The 21708-nt window shown below is 43.4% G+C and overlaps 1 protein-coding gene across 1 annotated transcript in view; it reads right to left on the bottom strand.

Annotated features, from left to right (window-relative positions):
- The window catches only part of FAM120A (family with sequence similarity 120 member A), a 118553-nt gene that overhangs the window by 85398 nt on the left and 11447 nt on the right, over positions 1–21708 (bottom strand). Inside the window, exon 3 of the mRNA XM_077822984.1 lies at positions 10689–10771. Within this exon, the coding sequence (XP_077679110.1) occupies positions 10689–10771 (83 nt within the window). The remainder of the gene's footprint in view (positions 1–10688; positions 10772–21708) is intronic.

The raw sequence follows: 21708 nt of genomic DNA, 5'->3' as shown, positions 1-21708 counted from the left end.
ATAAGGCCATGGGTTAAGTAGACTGCACTCTGGAAATTCCCAGGGGCAAGCCCCTGGGAAACTCTGTTACCACACATACCTATACATATGTATGTGGGAGAACTTTAGGACAACCAACCCTTGGGGACCAGTACAAGCTGGTAGAGTTTAGAGCAGACATTAGTCTGCTCCAAAATCTGCAAAGATCCTGTCCAGAAAATCAGTGAGTTATGATCAACTCTCTACTGGTCCCCCGCCTCCACTGCACCTTGCAGACACTCTGTGTAGCAGAGAATGAACTTTCATCTCTGGTTAGGGCTGGGTAATCACCCTTAATATAGAGTGGAAGATCATCTTCTCTGGCAAAATTACTCTGCTTGGTTCCAGTCTCAGTTCCACCCTTGGAGTCAAAGAGAGAACCCCTGCCCGCCTCCCGCCTCTCCCAGCTCCATCTTCAGTTCATCCAAGTAAAATCAGCGTTGAGGATTAAAATCCTTAAATAATAAACGCATGGTTGTCGCTCTTATGGCTTCTGAATAACGCTCCTGGACTAACCAGATTAAATTAGGAGGCAGTTACAGCCAGCTAGTCAAAGCATATTAATGCTTTCTAATTAAAAAAATATGGAAGCGAACATCAATGAGATAGATAGATGTTGTCGCCATTTCAGATTAAACAACAAGGTAACAATTACTAACACACCCATGTCAACATCTGTAGTACTAGGAGTCACTGAACAGTAAGTACTACTAACCTTGAAAGGATTTGTCCCAGAATTTTGCACCTTTTTTTTAAAGGACCATTACAGCAAAACTAATGCACATTCACCAACCTGTATACTCAAACAAAAAGGTTGGAAGTATCTGTGAATTGAATCCCCCTCTATTCTGTGTATTTCACTCTAGTGTAAGCACAAACATGGTGAAGAGTGGTTAAATATTTGATATACACAAGGGTAAACTTGGAACACAAACTGTATATGGGAGTCTGATACTGGAATCAGAATGGCACCTCTGCGGACAAAAAATGGATTCAGAAGCATTCGTAGTACACTGATGCCATCTATTGCATACCAGAGGAAAAGCAGTTCTGAACCTAAGAACTAAAATCGGACACCGGAAAAACAGATCTGGTAATAGAACCAATCAAAAAGAAAATATGTAACCCTTCTCCAACATCCACAACAAAAACCTGAGAAAAGATCTATTAACGATGTTCTCCAGCTGAGCCCAGTAGAGGGGGGTTGCTGTGATTGGAAAAAGCAACATAAGCTGCTAAGAGCTTTCCAAACATAGTCCACTCCAGACCCAAAAACCTGTGAACCAACCAGAGTTATTGTAGTCCTTTATGGCACCAACTGTGCTAATCAGTAAATTGAACACTTTTTATTTTATGCTAATTACTTGAGTTCAGCACATCTGTTGTCCTCGTTCCTATGAGAAAGGAGGGATAGGGAGGAGCGTGTTTTAAATAGTTGCCCACACTTTAAGTGTTCTCTGCAACCCTCCTAGTAATGAGAAAAAATTCAAATTATTGCTTAAACTGACATCCATTTTTCTGCAATGCTTTCTTACAAATCTATTAGGCTGAGTGAAAGCAAGTGATCCATCTTTAATTCTATATAACTTCCAAAACACAGTAATATTTAATAAACTTCAAGTAGCCAGATTTGAGAAAAGAGGGCACAGAATGTAAGTATACAAGCACCCTGTTCAGACTCCAGAAATATTTAGTTCACTACACTGAGCATGCTCAGAAGCTTAATACAAGTACCTCAGCTGTGTAGTCATTCTGATGAGTAATTTGTTAACAACTACTGAGAACTGGAGGACAGTTACTGTACGTCACAAACAGCTCACATGAGCATTTTTAACTGTCAAAATGAGAGCCCTTTATAAATACATACTGCAAATTTAGAGATGCCTGCAGATATCTGGATTTTATTTGAACAACCATCCAGTCTATATAAGGGGACAGGAAACAGTTACTTATACACAGTGCATCTAATATTTCAACAGCTTTTCAGAAAGAAATTTGAGAACAAAAAGTCAGATCTCTCTCAAAATATAAATATAAATAAAAGCGGTTTCCCAATCTTAGCAAAAAAGGTCAAGTTGCTTTGTTATGTACACCAAGAACCTTTTAAAACATCAATGTCATTTTCATTAGAATTCAAACTCTGAAATTTTATATTTTTAGATAAATTGTAAGACTTCTAAATACAAAGTTTATTAATAAAGTACATTTAAAGAATACACTAGTTGAGAAGTTAGTAAACAGCAGAAGCAAAGAAAAATTAGGAAACGGTCTCAGCAGCAAAAAAATTAAAAATTTTAAATGGTTTAATACAAACCTATTTTTTATGATACTCTGAAAGTGTTTCAAAACAAAGGCATAAGCCTTGAAATCATAATCTACTGAATATTCATCAAGTGGTTTCTTCTCACCCAGATAAGGCCTCCTAAACAGGAGATATAGGGGAAAGAGGTTTTAAATGGAAAATATTTGGGAAGGGTCCTAGTTTCTTTTCCCATTGAAAACATAAAAGTTCACATAAGACCGGCCAGACCAAAGGTCCATCTAGCCCAGTGTCCTGTCTTCCAACAGTGGCCAGTGCCAGGTGTCCCAGCAGGAATGAACAGGTCATCATCAAGTGATCTATCCTGTCGCCCATTCTCAGCTTCTGGCAAACAGACGATAGGGATACCATCCCTGGCCATCCTGGCTAATAGCCATTGAACTTCATGAACTTATCTAGTTCTTTTTTGAACCCTGTTATAGTTTTGGCCTTCACAACATCCTCTGGCAAGGAGTTTCACAGGCTGACTGGGCGTTCTGAGAAAAAATACTTCCTTTTGTTTGTTTTAAACCTTCTGACTATTAATTTCATTTGGTGACTCATAGTTCTTGTGTTATGAGAAGGAGTAAATAACACTTTATTTACTTTCTCCACGCCAGTCATGATTTTATAGACCTCTATCGTACCCCTCCTTATCTCTTTTCCAAGGAGAAAAGTCCCAGTCTTATTAATCTCTCCTCATCTCTTCACATTCCAGATTTGAAGAGAAAAGGAAAGTGCTCTTTTGGTACATTTTGGAAAGATTAAGAAGGGCGAGGAAACTAATTCTACATACACATTTTGTCAGAAATTGAGCCAGAATTCATCACCCCAAGTCCTGCAGCCATGAGATAAAAATGCATTACATCAGCATGATACACTTTATCCAAAAACAGTACCACAATATTTCCAATGTAACTACAGTACTATGATAATATTGTGGAAGCTAGTAACATCACACCTGGAGACTTGTAGTTTAGAAGCAGAACTGTAATCCTGGAACAGGTTTAATTTTCACCCTCTAGCTGAAATCCATAAAAGTGCACAAAGGAAAGTTTCAGCATTTACTCTGTTGCTGCTGCCGGAGACAGGTATTCAACTTAATTTTATTTTAAAACTATTGGATGAAAGGAACTCGAACACTTGCCAGGACAAATGGTAAAACAAAATAATAAAACCACAAACTAAACCTGAATTTAATGTTAATGGGAATTATTTGTGGTAAATAACGGTATAGTACAGCAAAAATTCAGTGTTATAGGAAGTAATGCAGAGCAAATAATATTCCACAAAACATAAGGTCCGGATACAAGATTCTGTGATAAAGAAGTTAATAAGCCATCTTTTGGAGGGGCTGAAAAACCGAAATCCTAACTACTTGTAGTAATTAATGATTCATTGAACTTTTGTAAGACTAGGGATGTTAATCTGTGTCTAGGCCTGAATTCATATTCTACCTATTTAAGACCTCATATCATTTCAACTGGATTCAGGAGTCTTCACCTCCTGAACTACTGTTCGGTGTTCCTGCGTTATGTTTCACTACAGCAATCCATTTGAATGGAGGGTGAGCAATGTATATCCACTTTATTTTTTAAGCCTAAAAATAAAAATTCTTTGCTCGTGTTTACAACCAAGTGGGTCCCAGAACATGTTCTAGGTACATGTTGAGCACCCATGAAGCACGTGTATGCTACTACTACCCCATGTCTTCAGCACCATGCTCTAAAGGTACGTCTACACTGTAGGGACTATACAAGCATCGTTACAGCATGGTAGCTAGGACAGCATAACCCTGTAGCACAGATACAGCTCACACCAATTAAAGGGTTTTCTCCATCCATGTAGGAGCTCCACTTCCCAAAGTGACAGTAGCTATGTTGACGGAATTATTCTCCTGTGGACCTAGCTGCATCTACACTGGGGTTTAGGTCAGCATAGCTACATTGCTCAAGGGCATGGAGTTTTCACACCCATCACTGATGTAACTATATCAGCCTAAAATTTAAGTTTCAGAGTAGCAGCCGTGTTAGTCTGTATTCGCAAAAAGAAAAGGAGTACTTGTGGCACCTTAGAGACGAACAAATTTATTTGCGCATAAGCTTTCGTGAGCTACAGCTCACTTCATCGGATGCATTCAGTGGAAAATACAGTGGGGAGATTTGTTTCATGTTCTCTATGTATATAAATCTCCTCACTGTATTTTCCACTGAATGCATCCGATGAAGTGAGCTGTAGCTCACGAAAGCTTATGCGCAAATAAATTTGTTAATCTCTGAGGTGCCACAAGTACTCTTTTTTTTTTTTAAATTTAAGTGTAGACCAGGCCTAACTGGCAGGAAGTTTACTCAGCCTGATTTTAGAGGTGAGAATAAGGGCTTGGGTACACTTACATTTTATAACACTCTAACTTGCTGGCTCAGGGGCATGAAAAATCACCCCCCTGAGCACAGCAAGTCCGAGCGCTTTAAAGCGCTAGTGTAAACAGGCTCCCAGTGCTCGGAGCTAATCCCCTCGTGGAGGTGGATTACCAGGAGCGCTCGCGTGCGACCACACTTGCACTTCAAAGCGCTGCCGTGGGAGCGCTCCAGCGACAGTGCTTTGAAGTTTCCAGTGTAGCCATGCCCTAAGTGTCCTTTTCCTGAAGAGGAGGAAAAGGATTGAGAAGAGCATCTTTTCCAGCAGTAGAAAATGAAATCGGGAAATGAAGACCTCCCTCCAGTAGTTGAAAGAAAACCCTTGCTAGCGCCTATGGGGCGGGAAGAAGGCAGAGAAAAAAGAGATGGGAAAAAACACTTCTACCAGAGAGAACTCTAAGAAGCTGTATGGAAAGCAATGCATGAGAAAGATCTTGTCGCGTTGCTAAAAATGAACTATGAGATGGAAGCAGAAAGGCAGATTAAGAAGACAGTGTCCTTTTTAAAATTGGTAGCCTTTAAAGTAAAGTGTTCCACAGGGGGGTGAGAGGGAAAGAGTGCTTTACATCCTTCAGCAACAATCCTGTGGTTGCTCCAAAGGTAAAATGAGAAGGTAAACAAAAGTACCCAAAGTACAAAAACAATGAGGTATTCATATGGAATTTAAAAGGTATTTAAATATGATACAAAGAAAACATTTTCCCCCAAACATATGCTACACAATTTACCTACGAAACTCACTGACAAAAGATACCAAGACCAAAAATTTAGGCGGTTTCAAAAAAAAAAAAAAAAAAATTAGACACTGATATGAATCAGGAGAAAGTTTAGTTTGATTTTTTCCCATACAGGAAATAAACCCACGTTTTAGTCACGTTTTTGGAGCTGTGCTCTGGCTCCGCTCCAGCTTCAGGCAAAAACCTGCAGCTCCACTGCTCCAGAGCTGCTCCGCACTCCAGCTCCGGGCTCTGCTCCAAAGCCCTAGTTTTAGTGCCTAAGCCAAACTCAAACTTACAGTGCATAAAAGAAATTTCCCCTATGGCTGGTTATTCCATATGTGTGTGGTACTTGCCACTTTTAGAAATAGGATACTGCATTAGATAGAACAGTGTTCTGATCAGACATGGCAATACCCATGTTCCCAATCAAACAGGATAGGTCCATCAATGGCTATTAGCCAGGATGGGCAGGATTGGTGTCCCTAGCCTCTGTTTGCCAGAAGCTGGGAATGAGCAACAGGGGATGGATCACTTGATGATTACCTGTTCTGTTCATTCCCTCTGGGGCACCTGGCACTGGCCACTGTCGGAAGACAGAATACTGGGCTAGATGGACCTTTGGCTCTTCTGGGTCAGACTAGTCTTATGTTCAGCAGGGAGGTTTCTGGTCAGTTGAAGTTTGTTTGATTTTTCCTTTTTCTTTGGGGTGGTGGGGCAATTTCCCCCCAATCCTGATAGGTTTAGTTTAATGCTTGCTGCAAGTGAGAGGTACATCCTCTCCCTCACACTTCTCCATTCCATTAGAGCACTCCATGGAGAAACAAGCTACCAGGTTGTGAGCTCTCTCATTCTCTAGTTAGCAGGGAATAAGAAAGGGTTAAGGGTTCCGTTTTCAACACTTGGAGTGTTGGATGCTCAGGTTAGGGATAACTGAATTAAGATGCAACACATATGACCCTTGGTTTTCATGCATCTTTAACCTTTCCTGTCATCAAAGGGTGCAGTCAGAAATAGTCTACTTTATCAGCTCTGTCATTTAGTGATTTTTAGATCACAAAATACCCCCTGAGAGGCCTTAATCCTAGCTCGTTGGAACCTGTCTGAAACTGAATCTACCAATCTTGGAGGCTGGAAGTGCATAACACCCATGGGTTCAGCTTTCTGAAGAGATATGACCAATTTACAGGATGATATGGAATATGTCAACCCAAGTAAGAAGAGTTGGGATTCCATGGAGATAAGGTTGTTTAAGAGAGACTCTTTTTACCCTAATTGAACATCTGACCAGGACCCTTAATCTGAAAGATGGAGATCTTGGAGAACCAAAAGGAGCTGTACCTTAGGAGCTCAATGCCCTTGTGTAGGACTTTTTTTTTTTTTTTTTTAAATCGTTGTTATTCCAAAATAGAATCCAACATCTCCAGGTAGATGAGACCACTCTCAAAATAGATTTCCAATGACCCATAAAGATTCAAATGAACTAAAGCAGGGATTATGCTCAGATAGTCATTTAGGCTGAACAAACAGCTATGGCTCTATTAAGGTAGTTACAGAAATTGTCATCAGGGAATACGTTTCATTTAGATTTCTTTTAGGTAAGGATATAACCTTTGTAATCAGTCTCTCTGCCTACTGAGCCCTGTGGCTGCAGACAGTTTGGTGAGCTGATCTCTAGAATTGCCTTAACTGGAGGACAATTTACCTCAGATTAGGATGGCAGATCTAGTATAGTTTTGCCAGATCCTCCCCTGGGGTCAATCCCTTCAGAAGCAAAGTAACAATGGGGCTAGGTTCTAGAACTACATTCCTTACAGACCTACAAGGAAACTGCCCTTCACTGGTGCCAAATTCTCCTGTATTGCCCAGTCCAGCTCATTCCAGGACAAAAAGATCAGTCAAGTGGAGGAAAAGGTGTCAATTCCCCTAATCCCAACTCAACATGAAGAGATGTAGATCTATATGCTCCATCCTCTAATCAAGTGATCATTCCGGGCCTTTGCACAAAAAGGGCCCTTATTATGACTGATCACCGGGTGGTATAAATGTGTCTCAGGTACTCAGTAGTATTTGCATAGATAATAGCTCTTTTCTTCTCTATTTCCCCTGAAAGCTCTGTTCAAAAAGAAGTCTGTACCCAGTACTGTACCCAGTATATGCTAGATTACTCAATTTAAAAACATGTAGTAGTATGATTCCAGCCTTCTTGGGCAGGCACTGTGGCTGAACTCTCTCTCACCACGTCTAGCGGTTTCTGTCCCTTCTCAACCTAAAATCAGTTTCCTGCTCCAGGTGCCATTAAGGAAGTCATTGCTCTCTATCGATTAGCAGGATGCTTAATCTCATTCATTCCAAACTTGATTATTTATCTGTAGCACTGAAAGCGTGCCAGGCACTTTACAAACACTAACAGCCAAAGCTCTTGCCCTGAAGGGCTTATGGTCTAAATAGTTCCTTTGTGGCAGCAATAGCAGTTCAGATCTCTTCCCTTTAAACGAACCACAACACTCCACACCTTTTCCAAAGGGGAAGGTGGTTCTTGCTGTGGCCCTCTGCAGGGCAAGGCTTTTTGTTCACTTGCCTCTAGCTGACTGAATGAGGGCAAAGTCAGAACAGCAAGGTTCAAACCTTCTAGAAGTGAACAGCTAGCAACAGAGCCAAGAGAAGTTGGGGGCTCTCTTTTCTGAGAATTTTACTGCTTGGAGTTTTGATTCCTCTCCTTTGTCTCCACAAATTATTGCTCAAGACACTTCTAATTGAGTTGGTTTAGCCAGTTAACCCTTTGAAAAAGGGCAAAAAGTTTATTCTACTTTTGCTTTTCCCCACCTCACCCTGCTAATTCTTGGGCACACTGAAAAGTGCAATTATTAAATGTTATCCAACAACATTGGTGCTTGTTTTGCCTCCATTCCATGCTTCTGTGTGGGCTGATAAGTAAAGCTTCATTTTTTATAGCACTATTACTTTGCTACTGCATAATAAAAAGGGCAGAGAATGTCACAAAGAAAACAACTCAAGGGACCCTAATTTATCAAGTCTCTGTTTTTCTTGATAAAAAACCCAGTCCTAGTTTTCTGAAGTGCTGAGGCACTCCAACTTAAGTCAAAGGAAGTCAAGGTAACCAGCACCTCAAAAAAAAAAAAAAGTCACCACACAGTTTTCACATTGTTAAAATGATGGGAAATTTTCTAAATCTCAAATTTTCTTGGGAGGGAATGAGAGGTCCCTACTTCTTGCAGCTATAGGGGGTACAAAATAATCAAATTCCTAGTGACCATAAACTGATGCCAAAAAAACCTGAGCTCCCAAGCTGAATCCAGATATAGTGATCTGATTTGGAATCACAGCACCTTCCAACTTCCAGCATCGGACAGAGAGACCAGGCTTTTCACCAAGGTCATTGCTCCAAGACCTTGACAGTGTCTAGCCCCTCTCCCCACTCATTTTATTAAGTCTATGGCTTGTAGATGTGCCTGGCAGGGCTGGTTGGTTGGTTTTTGTAGTGTCTGGAAAAAAATAAATTCTGTGTTTTGTTTTTGCGACACCTGCAGTTAACCAAAAACCCACTACTCCCGGCGCTGCAATGACATCACTGATGCTACTATGTCAAATGGAACTAAAGATGTTAAGCCATGTTAAGTTAGTTCTCTTGGAAACTCAGGAAGGCAATATCTGTCAAATGGAAAAGCAAAAAAGCAGTTGAGAGAAACTGAAGAGTAAAAAAGTTGTTGGTTTTTTTAGGAAGTATCTGACTGGGGTCTTTTAAATAAAGAATAAAGTGAATTTAAAAACAAACAAGGCAGAATACATCTTAATTAAAATATTTTGTTTTCATAATAATCAAGTGAAATTTAGCATATATTTGGCAAGTATCTTAAGGAACATGACTGTGGTCATGTTGTTCAAAGCCATATTCTGAATTGGCTATTTTGATCTTTGAGTAATGTTATACCTGTGAACCAGCTCCCACTGGTGGATATCTGGGATCTCAAACAAAAAGGAAAATCCCTATGCCTCTTTAAATAAGAAAACAAAGATGTATTTATACAACTCTGAGGATTTCTCTTCCACTAAACTAACTACCGATTCCACTTTTTTCCATTCTCTGGACTCCATCACAGAATGATCCTTTCATGGATGTATAACCGTTCCTAATAATCTATCTAAAGAGATGGAGAAGGGTTTTGTGGGTCTCTGATGGTTTCCCAAGAACGGTTTAAGAACGAGTGGACTAAAAGAGTATTCTGAAGAGACAGGAATCCCTCTCTTCCTCCCCTAAACTTTTCAGCTTAATACCTGAATTGGGAGCCTTAAATCTGTCTCCAAATTTAAATTTCTAAATTAAGCTTTAGCTTGAAAAGTGCTCCACCACCTCCACATTTAGCTGGGATGGCAAAGAAAATGACTGTTTCCCTTACAAATGCCACTGCTACCTCTCTTGCAGTGGCATGTCAAAAGTATTACTTTATCACCCGGCCCCAGTTTTCAAGAGACAAAAAGCAACTTTTTTGGTGTGATTTTTTTTTAATGGATTTTCATTAAAAGTTGCCTGGCTCTTTTTTTCAGGCTATACTTGATGCAAAAAAAGCCAGGCAATTTTTAACGGAAAATGTAGGTCAGAAAGTTGAGTGCTTAAGCTGTAAAGTTCAGGACAGGGGAAAAGTTAAGTAAACTGGGGTAAAGAGGAGGAAAGAGTGACAGTTCTGAACTACTGCCATGATTCCATCTCCCAGTGAACCCAGCTGCCCTTTCAGCAGCAGTTTTTGGCTTACTACTACTTTTAACTCTCAGAAGAAAAAGGTTCTTAAGTTAGTATTTAACAGAAAGTAAGCATTAAACCGGTCACTGAGCCATGAATTGCTACAGACAGGACAGCCAAACTCATGGGAAATCAGAGGGATTAGACATCTAAAGAAATTTTAAAAGGTTTTTTAAAATTACATACAAAATTTTAAATATATTGTATTACAGATAAGGGGCCAATTTTAGCATTGAGGTAAATGACAGTGAAAGTAGGTAATTAAAAGGTGTGCAGACTAAAGTACCATACCTTGCACCAAATTGTCATTAGAAAGCTATTGCTGTATTTCTCAGGAGCTGAAAGTACCTGGTCTTCATTATTGTACCTCAAAAAGCACCTAAGGTGTGAATCAGCTGCCTATGAAGCATATACTGCTGTGGTTTGTTGCTATAATGGACTATAATGTTTAATTGCTAAAAATCAGATTAGGTTTGTACCTTAAGTGAGGCTAGTGGATGTTCTGGACCAAGTAAACTCCAATGAAAGGAAGCCAAATCTTCATCAGGAAGAATGTGATTACCTAGAATATACAACATGCAGAACTTTAAAAAAAAAAAAAAGTACACTTTTAAAAACCAAACACTTTGTATAAACTGATTCTGCAGCAAAACTGATTGACGCAGCAAAGCAGATTTGCAGTCAAACCCAAATACACGTAGGTTTATCCTAGGGAGCAGGGGAGGAATTAAGTTTGTAAACAAAAATCTATTATTTCATAAAGCCTAATTTAAAAAACGGTTACCTACCTTTCGTAACTGTTGTTCTTTGAGATGTGTTGCTCATGTCCATTCCATTCTAGGTGTGCGTGCGCCCATGCGTGCAGTCGGAGATTTTTGCCTTAGTGGTATCCCTAAGGCCAGTTGTGGCGCCCCCTTGAGTGCCACACTCATGCAGCGGTATATCAGGCATCGTTGGCCTTACACCCGCTCACTCAGTTCCTTCTTGCCAGCAACAGAGGGGTAAGAGAGTGAGTAATGGAATAGACATGAGCAACACATCTCAAAGAGCAACAGTTACAAAACGTAGGTAAACATTTTCTCTTCTTTGAGTGCTTGCTCATGTCAATTCCATTCTAGGTGACTCATAATGTACCAATGGAGTACCAATGGAGGTGGGCTCAGAGTTCACGGTCTTGCAGCTTTCAGCACTGCTCTGCCAAAGCCAGCGTCGTCTCGAGCTTGTTGGGTAAGCACAAAATCAGATGGGAACATGTGGACAGATGACCAGATACAGGCCCTACAGATCTCTTGGATTGGTACCTGTGCCAGGAAGGATGCTGACAATGCTCATACCCTACTCAAGTGTGCTATCACGATCACCGGCAGAGACACCCTCACCACCTTATAGCAGTAGCAGATGCAAGCCGTGACCCAGGATGAAATCCTCTGAGCAGACAGTGGGCGACCTTTCATTCGGTCTGCCACCGCAATGAACAACAGCGTTGACTTACGGAATGGCTTTGTTCTATCTATGTAGAAAGCCAGCGCCCTCCTGACGTCCAGGGTGTATAGCCTGCGCTCCTCATCTGATGCATGAGGCTTTGGAAAGAAGACAGGTAAAATATATGTCCTGGCCCGTATGAAACTGGGAAATTACCTTGGGCAGAAACACTGGGTGCAGTCGCAGCTGGACCTTATCTTTGTAGAAGACTATAGGGCAGCTCCGAAGTAAGCACTCTAATCTCAGACACCCTGCAGGCTGATGTTATCATGACCAGGAATAATACCTTCCAGGAGAGAAGCAGGAGAGAGCAGGAAGCCAACAGCTCAAAGGGAGGCCCCATGAGCCTTGACAGCATGACATTCAGGTCCCGGGAGGGGACGGGATCCTGGATGTGCAGGCAGAGACGCTCCAGACCTTTCAAAAACCTTTGTAACCAGGTTGCTGTCATGTTGTGAACGAAGATCGACCTGCCTTGGAACAGAGGAAGGAAAGCCGAGATAGCAGCCAGGTGGACCTTGATCAATGACAGGGACAAACCTTGGAGTTTGAGGTGCAGCAGATAATCCAGGATCTCTTGCAGAGGGGCCTGCTTGGCCCGAATACACAGTTATGAGGCCCAGCACGTGAACCTTTTTCATTTGACCAGGTAAGTCACTCTGGTAAAAGGCTTCCTACTACCAGACAAGTCCTGCTGGACATGTGCCGAGCAAGCCCATCCGACTGCACTTAGCCATGCAGTAGCCAAGCCATCAAGTGCAGTGCCACCTGGTTCGGATGCAAAAGGCTACCATGGTTCTGGGACAGCACATCTGGACAAAGGGGAAGCTGCAGCACAGCAGCTACTGAAAGGCTCAGCAACATGCCGAACCAAGGCTTGCAAGGCTACGTAGGGGCTTTTAGGATAATTCCTACCCTGTCTTGCTTGATCTTCACAAGGACCTGTGAATCAATGGCACTGGCAGGAAGGCATACATCAGCACCCCCGACCAAGGAATGAGAAAGGCATCTGACAATTAGCCCCGGTCAATCCCTCAGACTGAACAGAACATGTGGCATTTTTTGTACTGCCTGGACACGAACAGGTCCACCTAGGGAGTCCCCATCTCTGGAAGATTATGCTGACCACCTCTAGATGGAGGGACCACTCGTGGCAAGATAAGAAAGTCCTGCTGAGGTGATCCGCCAGGACATTCCTGGTTCCAGGCAGGTGCGCAGCTATCAGATGAATGGCATGCTGCACATAAAAATCCCAAAGGCAGAGAGCTTCTTAACAAAGGGCCAAAGACCTGGCACCGTCCTACCTGTTGATGTAATACATCACAGCAATGTTGTCCATCAGGACCTGCACTACCTTGTCCTTCAGGTAGACCAAGAAAGCCTGGCAGGCCAGGTGAACCGCTCTAAGCTTCCTGACGTTGATGTGGCGGGCCAGATCTTCCTGCAACCAGCAGCCCTGGGTGCTCAGCTCGTCCAGGTGGGCTCCCCAGCCCAGGTCCGAAGCATCGGAGACCAGGGTCAGAGACAGGGATGGGATTGTTAAGGGAACTCCCTCCAACACCAACTCAGGGTCCAAACACCAATCCAGGGACGTAGATGGACTCTAGGCACGTTTTCAGAGCCAGAGATGGAGCCAAGCATGGCTGACCACGTACATACATGTGGCCATGTGACCTAACAGCCACAGGCAGGTGAGAGCCATGGTGAGCGGGTGGTTCTTACCATGGGAGATCAGGTCCAACATGGCCTAAAGATGCATTTCCGAAGTAAAGCTCTGGCTCGCGTGGAGTCAAGAACCACCCCAATGAACTGGGCAGGCTACTGGAATGAACTATGGACTGGAATGAACTATTCGCTGGACAGGCGTTAAGGAGGATTTTTTCTCGTTTATTAACAGGACCAGGTTGCGGCAGGTGGAAGGTACCAGATCGAGGCTCCTCTACACTTGCTCCCAAGACCTGCCCTTGATGAGCCAGTTGTCGAGGTACAGGAAGACCTGGACCCCTCGATGTCTCAGGTAAGCAGCCACTGGCGCCATACACTTTGTGAACACCCTTGGGGCTGATGAGAGGCCAAAGGGCAGCGCCATGAATTGAAAACAGCGTCCGCCCACTACGAAATGCAGGAAATATCTATGACCTTGGAATATGGAAATATGCAACCATCCAGCCGAGGGTGGTGTACCAGTCTCCCAGATCCAGGGAGGGGAAGATGGAGGCCAGGGAGACCATGCAAAACTTCAACTTTCTAAGAGAACTGTTGAGGCGACGCAGGTCCAGAATGGGTCTGAGGCCCCCTTCTGCTTTCGGAATTAGGAAGTAGAGGGAACAGAACCCTTTCTCTTCATGTCCCAAGACACCTCCTCCACCGCCCCAAGGTGCAGGAGGTTCTTGATCTCTTGGATGTGGAGTTGCTCATGAGAAGCGTCCCTGAAGAGGGACGGAGAAAAGGGGGGTTGGGAGGGAGAGGCAGTCGAAAATTGTAGGGTATAGCCCCAAGATACTATGTCCAGCACCCAGTGGTCAGAGGTGACCTGCGACCAGGCCAAATGGTAGGGATAAAGACGATTGAGGAAAGAATGAGGTGAATCCGGGGAATTGACTGGGGCATCACTCTTGAGCGCACCTTCAAAACGAGCGCTTCTGGTCCCTGGGATGCTTCGCCGGACTGGGCTGTGCAGATGAGCGGGAGGAGGAAGGGCAGTGACGACTAAAGCTTGTGTCTCTATCCCTTCTCCTTGCAGGCCCCTGATGAGGCTTCCACGGCCTTGGCAATGGGGTGGGGGTGGAGGAACTGCTTCCGTGCAGACTGCGGCATATGCATGCTCGGCGAGTGAAGGGTGGCCCAAGTGTCCTTTAACCCATGCAGCCTCCCATCAGTCTGCTCTGAAAAGAGACCATTCCCATCTAATGGGAGGTCCTGGATAGAGGTCTGCATCTCTTGGGACAGGACGGCGGTCTGAAGCCAGGAGCTGTGCCTCATGACCACCACAACCATCCTAGCCGCTGAGTCCACCATGTCCCATGCCATCTGGAGAGAGCACCTAGCCGCCACAGTGCCCTCCTCCACCAGGGTGCCAAATTCCTGGGCCAGAGGGAGGGACTCCTTGAACTTACGGAGGGAGTCCCACAAGTTAAAATTGTATCTGCCCAAGAGTGCCTGATGGTTCACCACCCAGAATTGCAGGCTGGCTGCTGAATACATTTTTCTCCCAAAAAGGTACAGTCGTTGGCCTCTATTTTTGGGAGCTGAACTAGTGTGCCCCTGCTTGTCCTATTCAGTGGCTGCCGAGATAACCAGCGAGCCCAAAGGTGGGGGGTATAAAGGTACTCAAACTCCTTGGCCGGGACAAAGTACCTCTTTTCGGCCCTTTTGGAGGTGGGAGGGATGGACAATGGGGTTTGCCAGAGGGATCCTGGCAATGTTCAGAACCCAGTCATGCACTGGTAGGGCAACACGTGCCAGGATGAAGGCTGAGAGGACACTGAACAAGATGTCCACCTGCTCAGCCATCTCTTCCACCTGTAGGCCCAAATTCTCGGCCACCTGTCGAAGCAGGGCCCGGTATTCCTTAAAATCGTCCGGGAGGCTGGCCCTCAAGGGTCCCATGACCACCTTGTGTGGGGATGAGGACGAAGACTGTACCACCGGGGGAGGCTCAAGTGCATTATCCCCCATGGGGAAGGGGGATTTTGGGGTGGGTGTTGTCTCCATTACCCCGACCTCAAGCGGGTCTCATGCACCAAGCCTGGTGCAGTCAGTGCTGCCAGCTGTTGCTCCAAGGCAGCGGCAGATGAGCGGTGCGAAGGGGGCATCGTCATCACTAGCATGCCCCAAGCACTCCAATAAGGTCACTGGCCGTGCTGCCAAGGCAGCACTGTAGACTTTGATGCGGCCTCAGGTGCCCATTCACACCGACGGGGTCTTGGCGAAGGGCTGAACTGCCCTTCTGTGCTGGAGGAATCCCTTTCCGGTGACCACTGTGGAGCTGTCAACCCGTGTCTGCCCACCGACCATCGCCACCGGAGACCAGTGTTTGGAGTGAGGATTGGTGCCAGTATCAAGGGGACCGGTGCCAGGTGGACTGTGGCAAGCTCCAGAGGATCTGGGTCACGACACTAGAGATCTGCGGTGCAGAGATGGAGAACGCTGCCTTGTCTTGGGGGATCGGTGGTGCTCCACTGCCCCCAAAGGGCTCTTGGCACTTGCTTGCTATCTTAGGGAGCCTTTCCCACTTCCTGCAGCACGCATGGTGCCAGGGGAAGCTTCTGCTCTCTCAGTGCCAGGAGAGCTTGGGAAGGCATCGATGACTTCAGAAGTTTGGATTCCCTTCTGCTCCCAGGTGTCGGTTGTGGATCCTTGAAGGGGCTAAGGGTGGCCCAAACTGAGTCTTTTGCCTGATGCCCCAGGGCCTTTCTTGCCTGGTGCCGGGGAGCTGTGCTTCTTCATTTTCTTTCTGGGCACTAGTGATGCGGAGCGGTGCTGGAGGTGCACTGAGGCCGAGGTACTAGCCAAGTCTTGGCAGGATGGCTCAGAAACCAGACAAAGGGCAGCCTCCATGAGGAGAGCCCACAAACAAATATCCCGCTCTCTCTCAGTCCTGGGTCGAAAATTTTTTACAAATACGATCTCTGTCCTTCCCATGTGATTGCCCCAAGCTTTAGGCAGCTGCTGTGGGGGGTCATTTACAGGCATAAGCCTGTTTAAGCCCTCCGAGGACTGTAACTCCAGAGATCAGGGCATGTCCCACCTGGGACAAAATCCCCGCTGGGACTCTAACTTCTAACTCCTAACTACAGTAACTCCTCACTTAAAGTGCTCCCGGTTAATATTGTTTCGTTGTTACGTTGCTGATCAATTAGGGAACATGCTTGTTTAAAGTTGTGCAATGCTCCCTTATAGCGTTGTTTGGCAGCTGCCTGCTTTGTCCACGGCTTGCGGGAAGGGCAGCCCGTTGCAGCTAGCTACTGGGGACTTGGAACCAGGGTGGACCGGCAGCCACCCTATCAGCTCCCCACTGCCCTAAGGTCCCTGTGCAGCAGCAACCGCCCAGCACGCTACCAACTGCCAGCAGTTCAGCTGTCCCTCTCCTCTCTGCCATGTGCTGCTCCTGCCCCCTGCCTTGGAGCTGCTCTCCAGAGCCTCCAGCTTGCTGTGCACAGGGGATAGGGGGGCTAATGTCAAGGTGTCCCCCTCCACCCTGCTCTTGCACCCTGCTTACCCCATCTTCCATAGAGCAGGGGGGGATACACAACAGGACTCAGGAGGGAGGGAGCTTCCTGGCAGAGCAGCTGCGGTCTCAGCCTGCTGATCTACTTAACAAGGCAGTGTACTTAAGAGTGGGGTCCCCTTACCTAATGGAGAAATGTGCCTGCCTCTCTCTCTCACATACACACACACACAAACACACGGTGTGTGTCTGTCTGTCATGCTGTCTCCCCTCCCTCCATTCGTGCTGCCTTGTAGAGTGTGAGGCTACATTAACAACGAGTTAACTCTGGAGGGCTCAGCCAGTTGCTAGTTCACCATTTAGCAGTAAGGCATTCCCTGGGAAATATCCCACCCTCTGACTTCACCACCTCAACCAAGCTTCACAATCATCATCGCCGTGTACCAGTATTAGTTTGTTTAGAACTTATACTCTGTGTGTGTGTGTGTGTGCGCGTGTGTATACACATACATACACACCATACATAATGTGATAAAAAAATGTCCCTGGAACCTAATTTCTCCTCCCCCACCCTATTTACATTAATTCTCATGGGGAAACTGGACTCGCTTAACATCGTTTCACTTAAAGTCGCATTTTTCAGGAACATAACTACAAGGTTAAGTGAGGAGTTACTATACTTAACACTAACTACTATAAACAACTATTTACAAAGCCCTAAGGCTCAAAGTCAGAAGAGAGGAAACCTCTAGCCCTTCCTATGAAAGGAAAGGTGCTCCGAGTAACCATCAAGGGTAGTAAGAAGGAACTGAGAGGGTGTAGGCTCGGCAGTGCCTGTTATACCAACAAATGAGCGCGGCACTCAAGAGGATGCCACAGCTGGCCCTATTGATACCGCTAAGGAAAAACTCTCCGATGACCAGGCACGTGGGCATGTACACTCCAAGAATGGAATCGACATGAGCAAGCACTTGAAGAAAATGTTGTTACAGAAGGACAATTATTTCAAAGCCTGAAGGTCCTATATTAAGAGCAAAATATTAACTCTGTATTTCCATATTTTTCAAGTCCAACCTTAACTTTGAATTTTCAGATTAATGTAATTATATTATCTAAATTTTAATAGCTGAAGTGTTCTAATTTTTTTCAGAAATAATCTGTATATACTATTCTAAATCTGTCTAAGTTTTATATCTGGAGTCACAACAATTCAGAATACAGAAAGAGCTAGGGTTCATGTGGGAGATGCAGCCTTTACAGAAGTTAATAAGATATCTTCTTAAAGCTTCAACTGAAGACACTTAACTGTCTCCCATCCTGGCTGATCCTTTCTGAACTCCATGTGATTCACTTGGATATCTAACAAACTCTACAGCTATCTCCTAATTTAGTTAATACTCCTCATATGACTTCAAGCTAAAACAGACACTTTCCAAAAATAATCGAATACCTATTCATTGTTGCCAATAGAAAAAAACAAATCTGAAGTAACTGGACAAAGCCATTTTGAGATAAGGTTGCTAAAAACTGTTAGAAAACTTTTGTAATACTGAGGACTGTTCTTTTTAAAAGCTCTCATGTTTTCCAAGTGGCCTATCCAATTAGCTTTGAAAACCTTTCCAACAGAAGTCTGCCCTCAGCAAACAATACACATGAGAAATATCAGGCAAATTTGCTTAGTCTGGCAATGCTGGGTGAACAAGAGGTTAACATAAAGAAAAGGAGTACTTGTGGCACCTTAGAGACTAACCAATTTATTTGAGCATAAGCTTTCGTGAGCTACAGCTCACTTCATCGGATGCATACTGTGGAAAATACAGAAGATGTTTTTATACACACAAACCATGAAAAAATGGGTGTTTATCACTACAAAGAGGTTAACATAAAATCCTACTTTCAAAAATGTAACTAAGCCATCATCTGAAACTATTCTCTCCCCATATTTTCACTATATTTGCTAATTTTAATATGGGCTAATTTTAAGATAGTTTATTAAGCAATGCAGTTCTACTAATTATTTAGTAAATACTACCTCCAGTCAACTGGTTAGCCTGGGAATGAAAAAGGCTGGCAAGTTAATGACCAAGCTACATAGTCATTTACCAGCTAAACCACTTTAGCAAAGTGGAAAGTTATTTAAATAATTTTGATCTTCCAAAGCACAGTACATTGCAATCAGAAAAAAAGGTTTGAAGAAATGGGAGGAAACAACTTGAATAAAGCAAGAACATGATTCACTGATGACAAAGCAATAGATTACAGCATCTGAAAATGGATTTTACAAAGAATGAGAAGAAATCCTTACAGACTCAATTAAATTTAACTATCATAAATGTAGCAACAAAGTATTTTTCCATATTTACTAAGTTTGTAGAAAGCTACAGGCTTAGTCTCTAGTGCTTTCAATATATTTAAAGCAGGATTTTTCAAACTTTTTCACCACTTCGACAGTTTCCACAGCAGCAGAGCTACAGCACTATTGCTATGCCTCTGAAATGCCATAACGTAGACCGCTTCTTACACTGACGGAAGGGGTTTTCCACTACCACCACTCTGAGTGGTGGTAGTTAGGTCAACGGAAGAATTCTTCTATCAACCTAACTGTATCTACACTGGGTGTTAGGTCAACCTAACTATGGTGCTGAATTTCTCAGAGCCCTGAGCGATGCAGCTAGGTCAAACTAATTTTTCAGTATAGATCAGCCCTTAGCCTTTCTTTCCCATTAACAAATCACATATTGCTGTGGCAACCACAGCAACTATTTACAAGGAAAATTAATATTAGGAAAGTAATGTATTTTAGCTGACTTGAGGGAAACCAGTACCTTGCTGTTAGTCACCCTCTCCATACCACGAGAGGATACCCTCTGGATCACAGTTTGAGGACTGCAAACTTTAACAACAACTGCAGAGAAAAAAGCAGTTCAAAATTCTTCAAACTAATCGAACGGAATATCTCACTCCTTACCTGAATGGACAAACTATTTAGTCAACATGCCCATTCAAATCCTTCACTTCCTGCTGAGACTACCATCAAGGAGAGAAATGATATTGTGTGTCCTCACGTGGCCATTAAGAACAACAAGAATATCAAACAGTTTTCATAGAGCAATTACTTCATCGCTACAGACCTCTAGGTCACTGGAGCCAAATTTAAGTCAGGATTAGTAAACCTCAACTCAAGGCTGAAAAATCCACTCAACGTGGACATGTAGGAAGCTTTCCTGGGTGATTCTCATTAACTTCAGCAGGATCGAAGATTTCATTTTAAATAATTATGTTTCTAGCCCTTGGGCCTGATACTCAACCGTCATGCCTCCTTGTGTCAATCTGCTTAACTCTGTCCACTTGTAATCAAACTGCTATAACAAATATATGCACATGATCATTTCTCAAGTATAGGATTTTTAAATAAAATTTAAGATATCTAGTAGAAGATGCAGCTGCACTTAAGTACTATGTCTGATATATCACACATAGAAGACAGTATAAATTATGAAATGTACCTGAAGTTCTTTTACCAAAACAAAAAACAAAAACAATAAAACAACCCTGTTGTTTGAGAAATAGCATGTGAATGAGTAATTAGATTTCTTATACTGCATACGCACAATGGGGAAGAGATTAAGGTTACACAAGCAACCTTAGCTCCGCTGTTTCCTGATCTGGGTGCTTAACTATGCAACCTCAATTTTTTTTCCCATTTTTATGACATCTACTACTTTTTTTTTTTTTAAATAAAAAGGTTAGACATCAATTAAAAACATTGTCCAATACAAGGAGTGCACTAAATAAGAGCCCCTTACCTCACATTGTGCTTAGTTTTCCGCTGACCAAGGTTCACACAAGGTTTTCAAGTATACAAGTCAACACTTACTGAGTAGGTCCAAACTCCCACTGTTTTCGAGTTGGATCAGATGTCGTTAAGTGCACACACTACCCAAAACAGGATGTCCCTGGCAGCATCTTAACTACCCGATATCTGAGGCACTCTCCTTCCTACAATAAGCAGCTAAATTAAACCTGAACAATACAAACTGTGCTCCCTAGTTAAGAGAAAACTTCAGGAGGAGATTGCAAAAAATCATACCCACACACCCATCACAAAGTCTGATTTTTAAACCCCCAAAATTGATCCAAACACTTTGCTGAAATACTCAAAAGCACTTCCCTGCCAAGTTTCAACTTTTTAACCCCAGCCATTTTGTCTTTTTTTTTTTTTTTTTTTTTTTTTTAAGAAAGGTCACCATTTGTCTTCACTGTGTTCATACTCAGTAATGGTGGAGCCTCTCTCACCCTCAAAGTTTTAAGAGCTATTCACCTTTGGGTAGCACCGGGTATAGAAACCTTCAGCCCAAAAGGTGAACTTTAACAGGGAACTAGCAACACAGACTAAAAACAGAAACACTAAGGGCTTGTCTAAACATGGAAATTGACTAGCATAACTATATAGTGAAATTATTCCACTGTGGCTATGCTGGTATAACTCTCCTATTCTGACACACTACTCTGAAATAAGTGACTTTATTCTGATATAACAGTAATTTATTCTGGAATAATTATAATTGCTGTTTAAGATACTATCTTAATTGTAATTATTCCAGAATAGAGTGTTCTCACAGGGGAGTTATACTAGCATAGCCACAGTAGAATAATTATACCACTACAGCAGAGCCGGTTATTTTCTCTGTGTAGACAAGCCCTTAGGCATCCTTAACACTAAGCGATGCCTTCAACCCATCTATGAGGTTTAGAGGACACCTGCAGACCACATGAGCCAAGCCTGAGACATCTGTCAAGACATGCAGCCCACCTATAGTTTTATTCAGGTTACGTAAGATGTGCTG

Source organism: Eretmochelys imbricata, chromosome 7 (genome assembly GCF_965152235.1).
Source record: "Eretmochelys imbricata isolate rEreImb1 chromosome 7, rEreImb1.hap1, whole genome shotgun sequence".
NCBI classification, from domain to species: Eukaryota; Metazoa; Chordata; order Testudines; family Cheloniidae; genus Eretmochelys; species Eretmochelys imbricata.
This window is presented reverse-complemented; position numbering and strand designations above follow the sequence as displayed.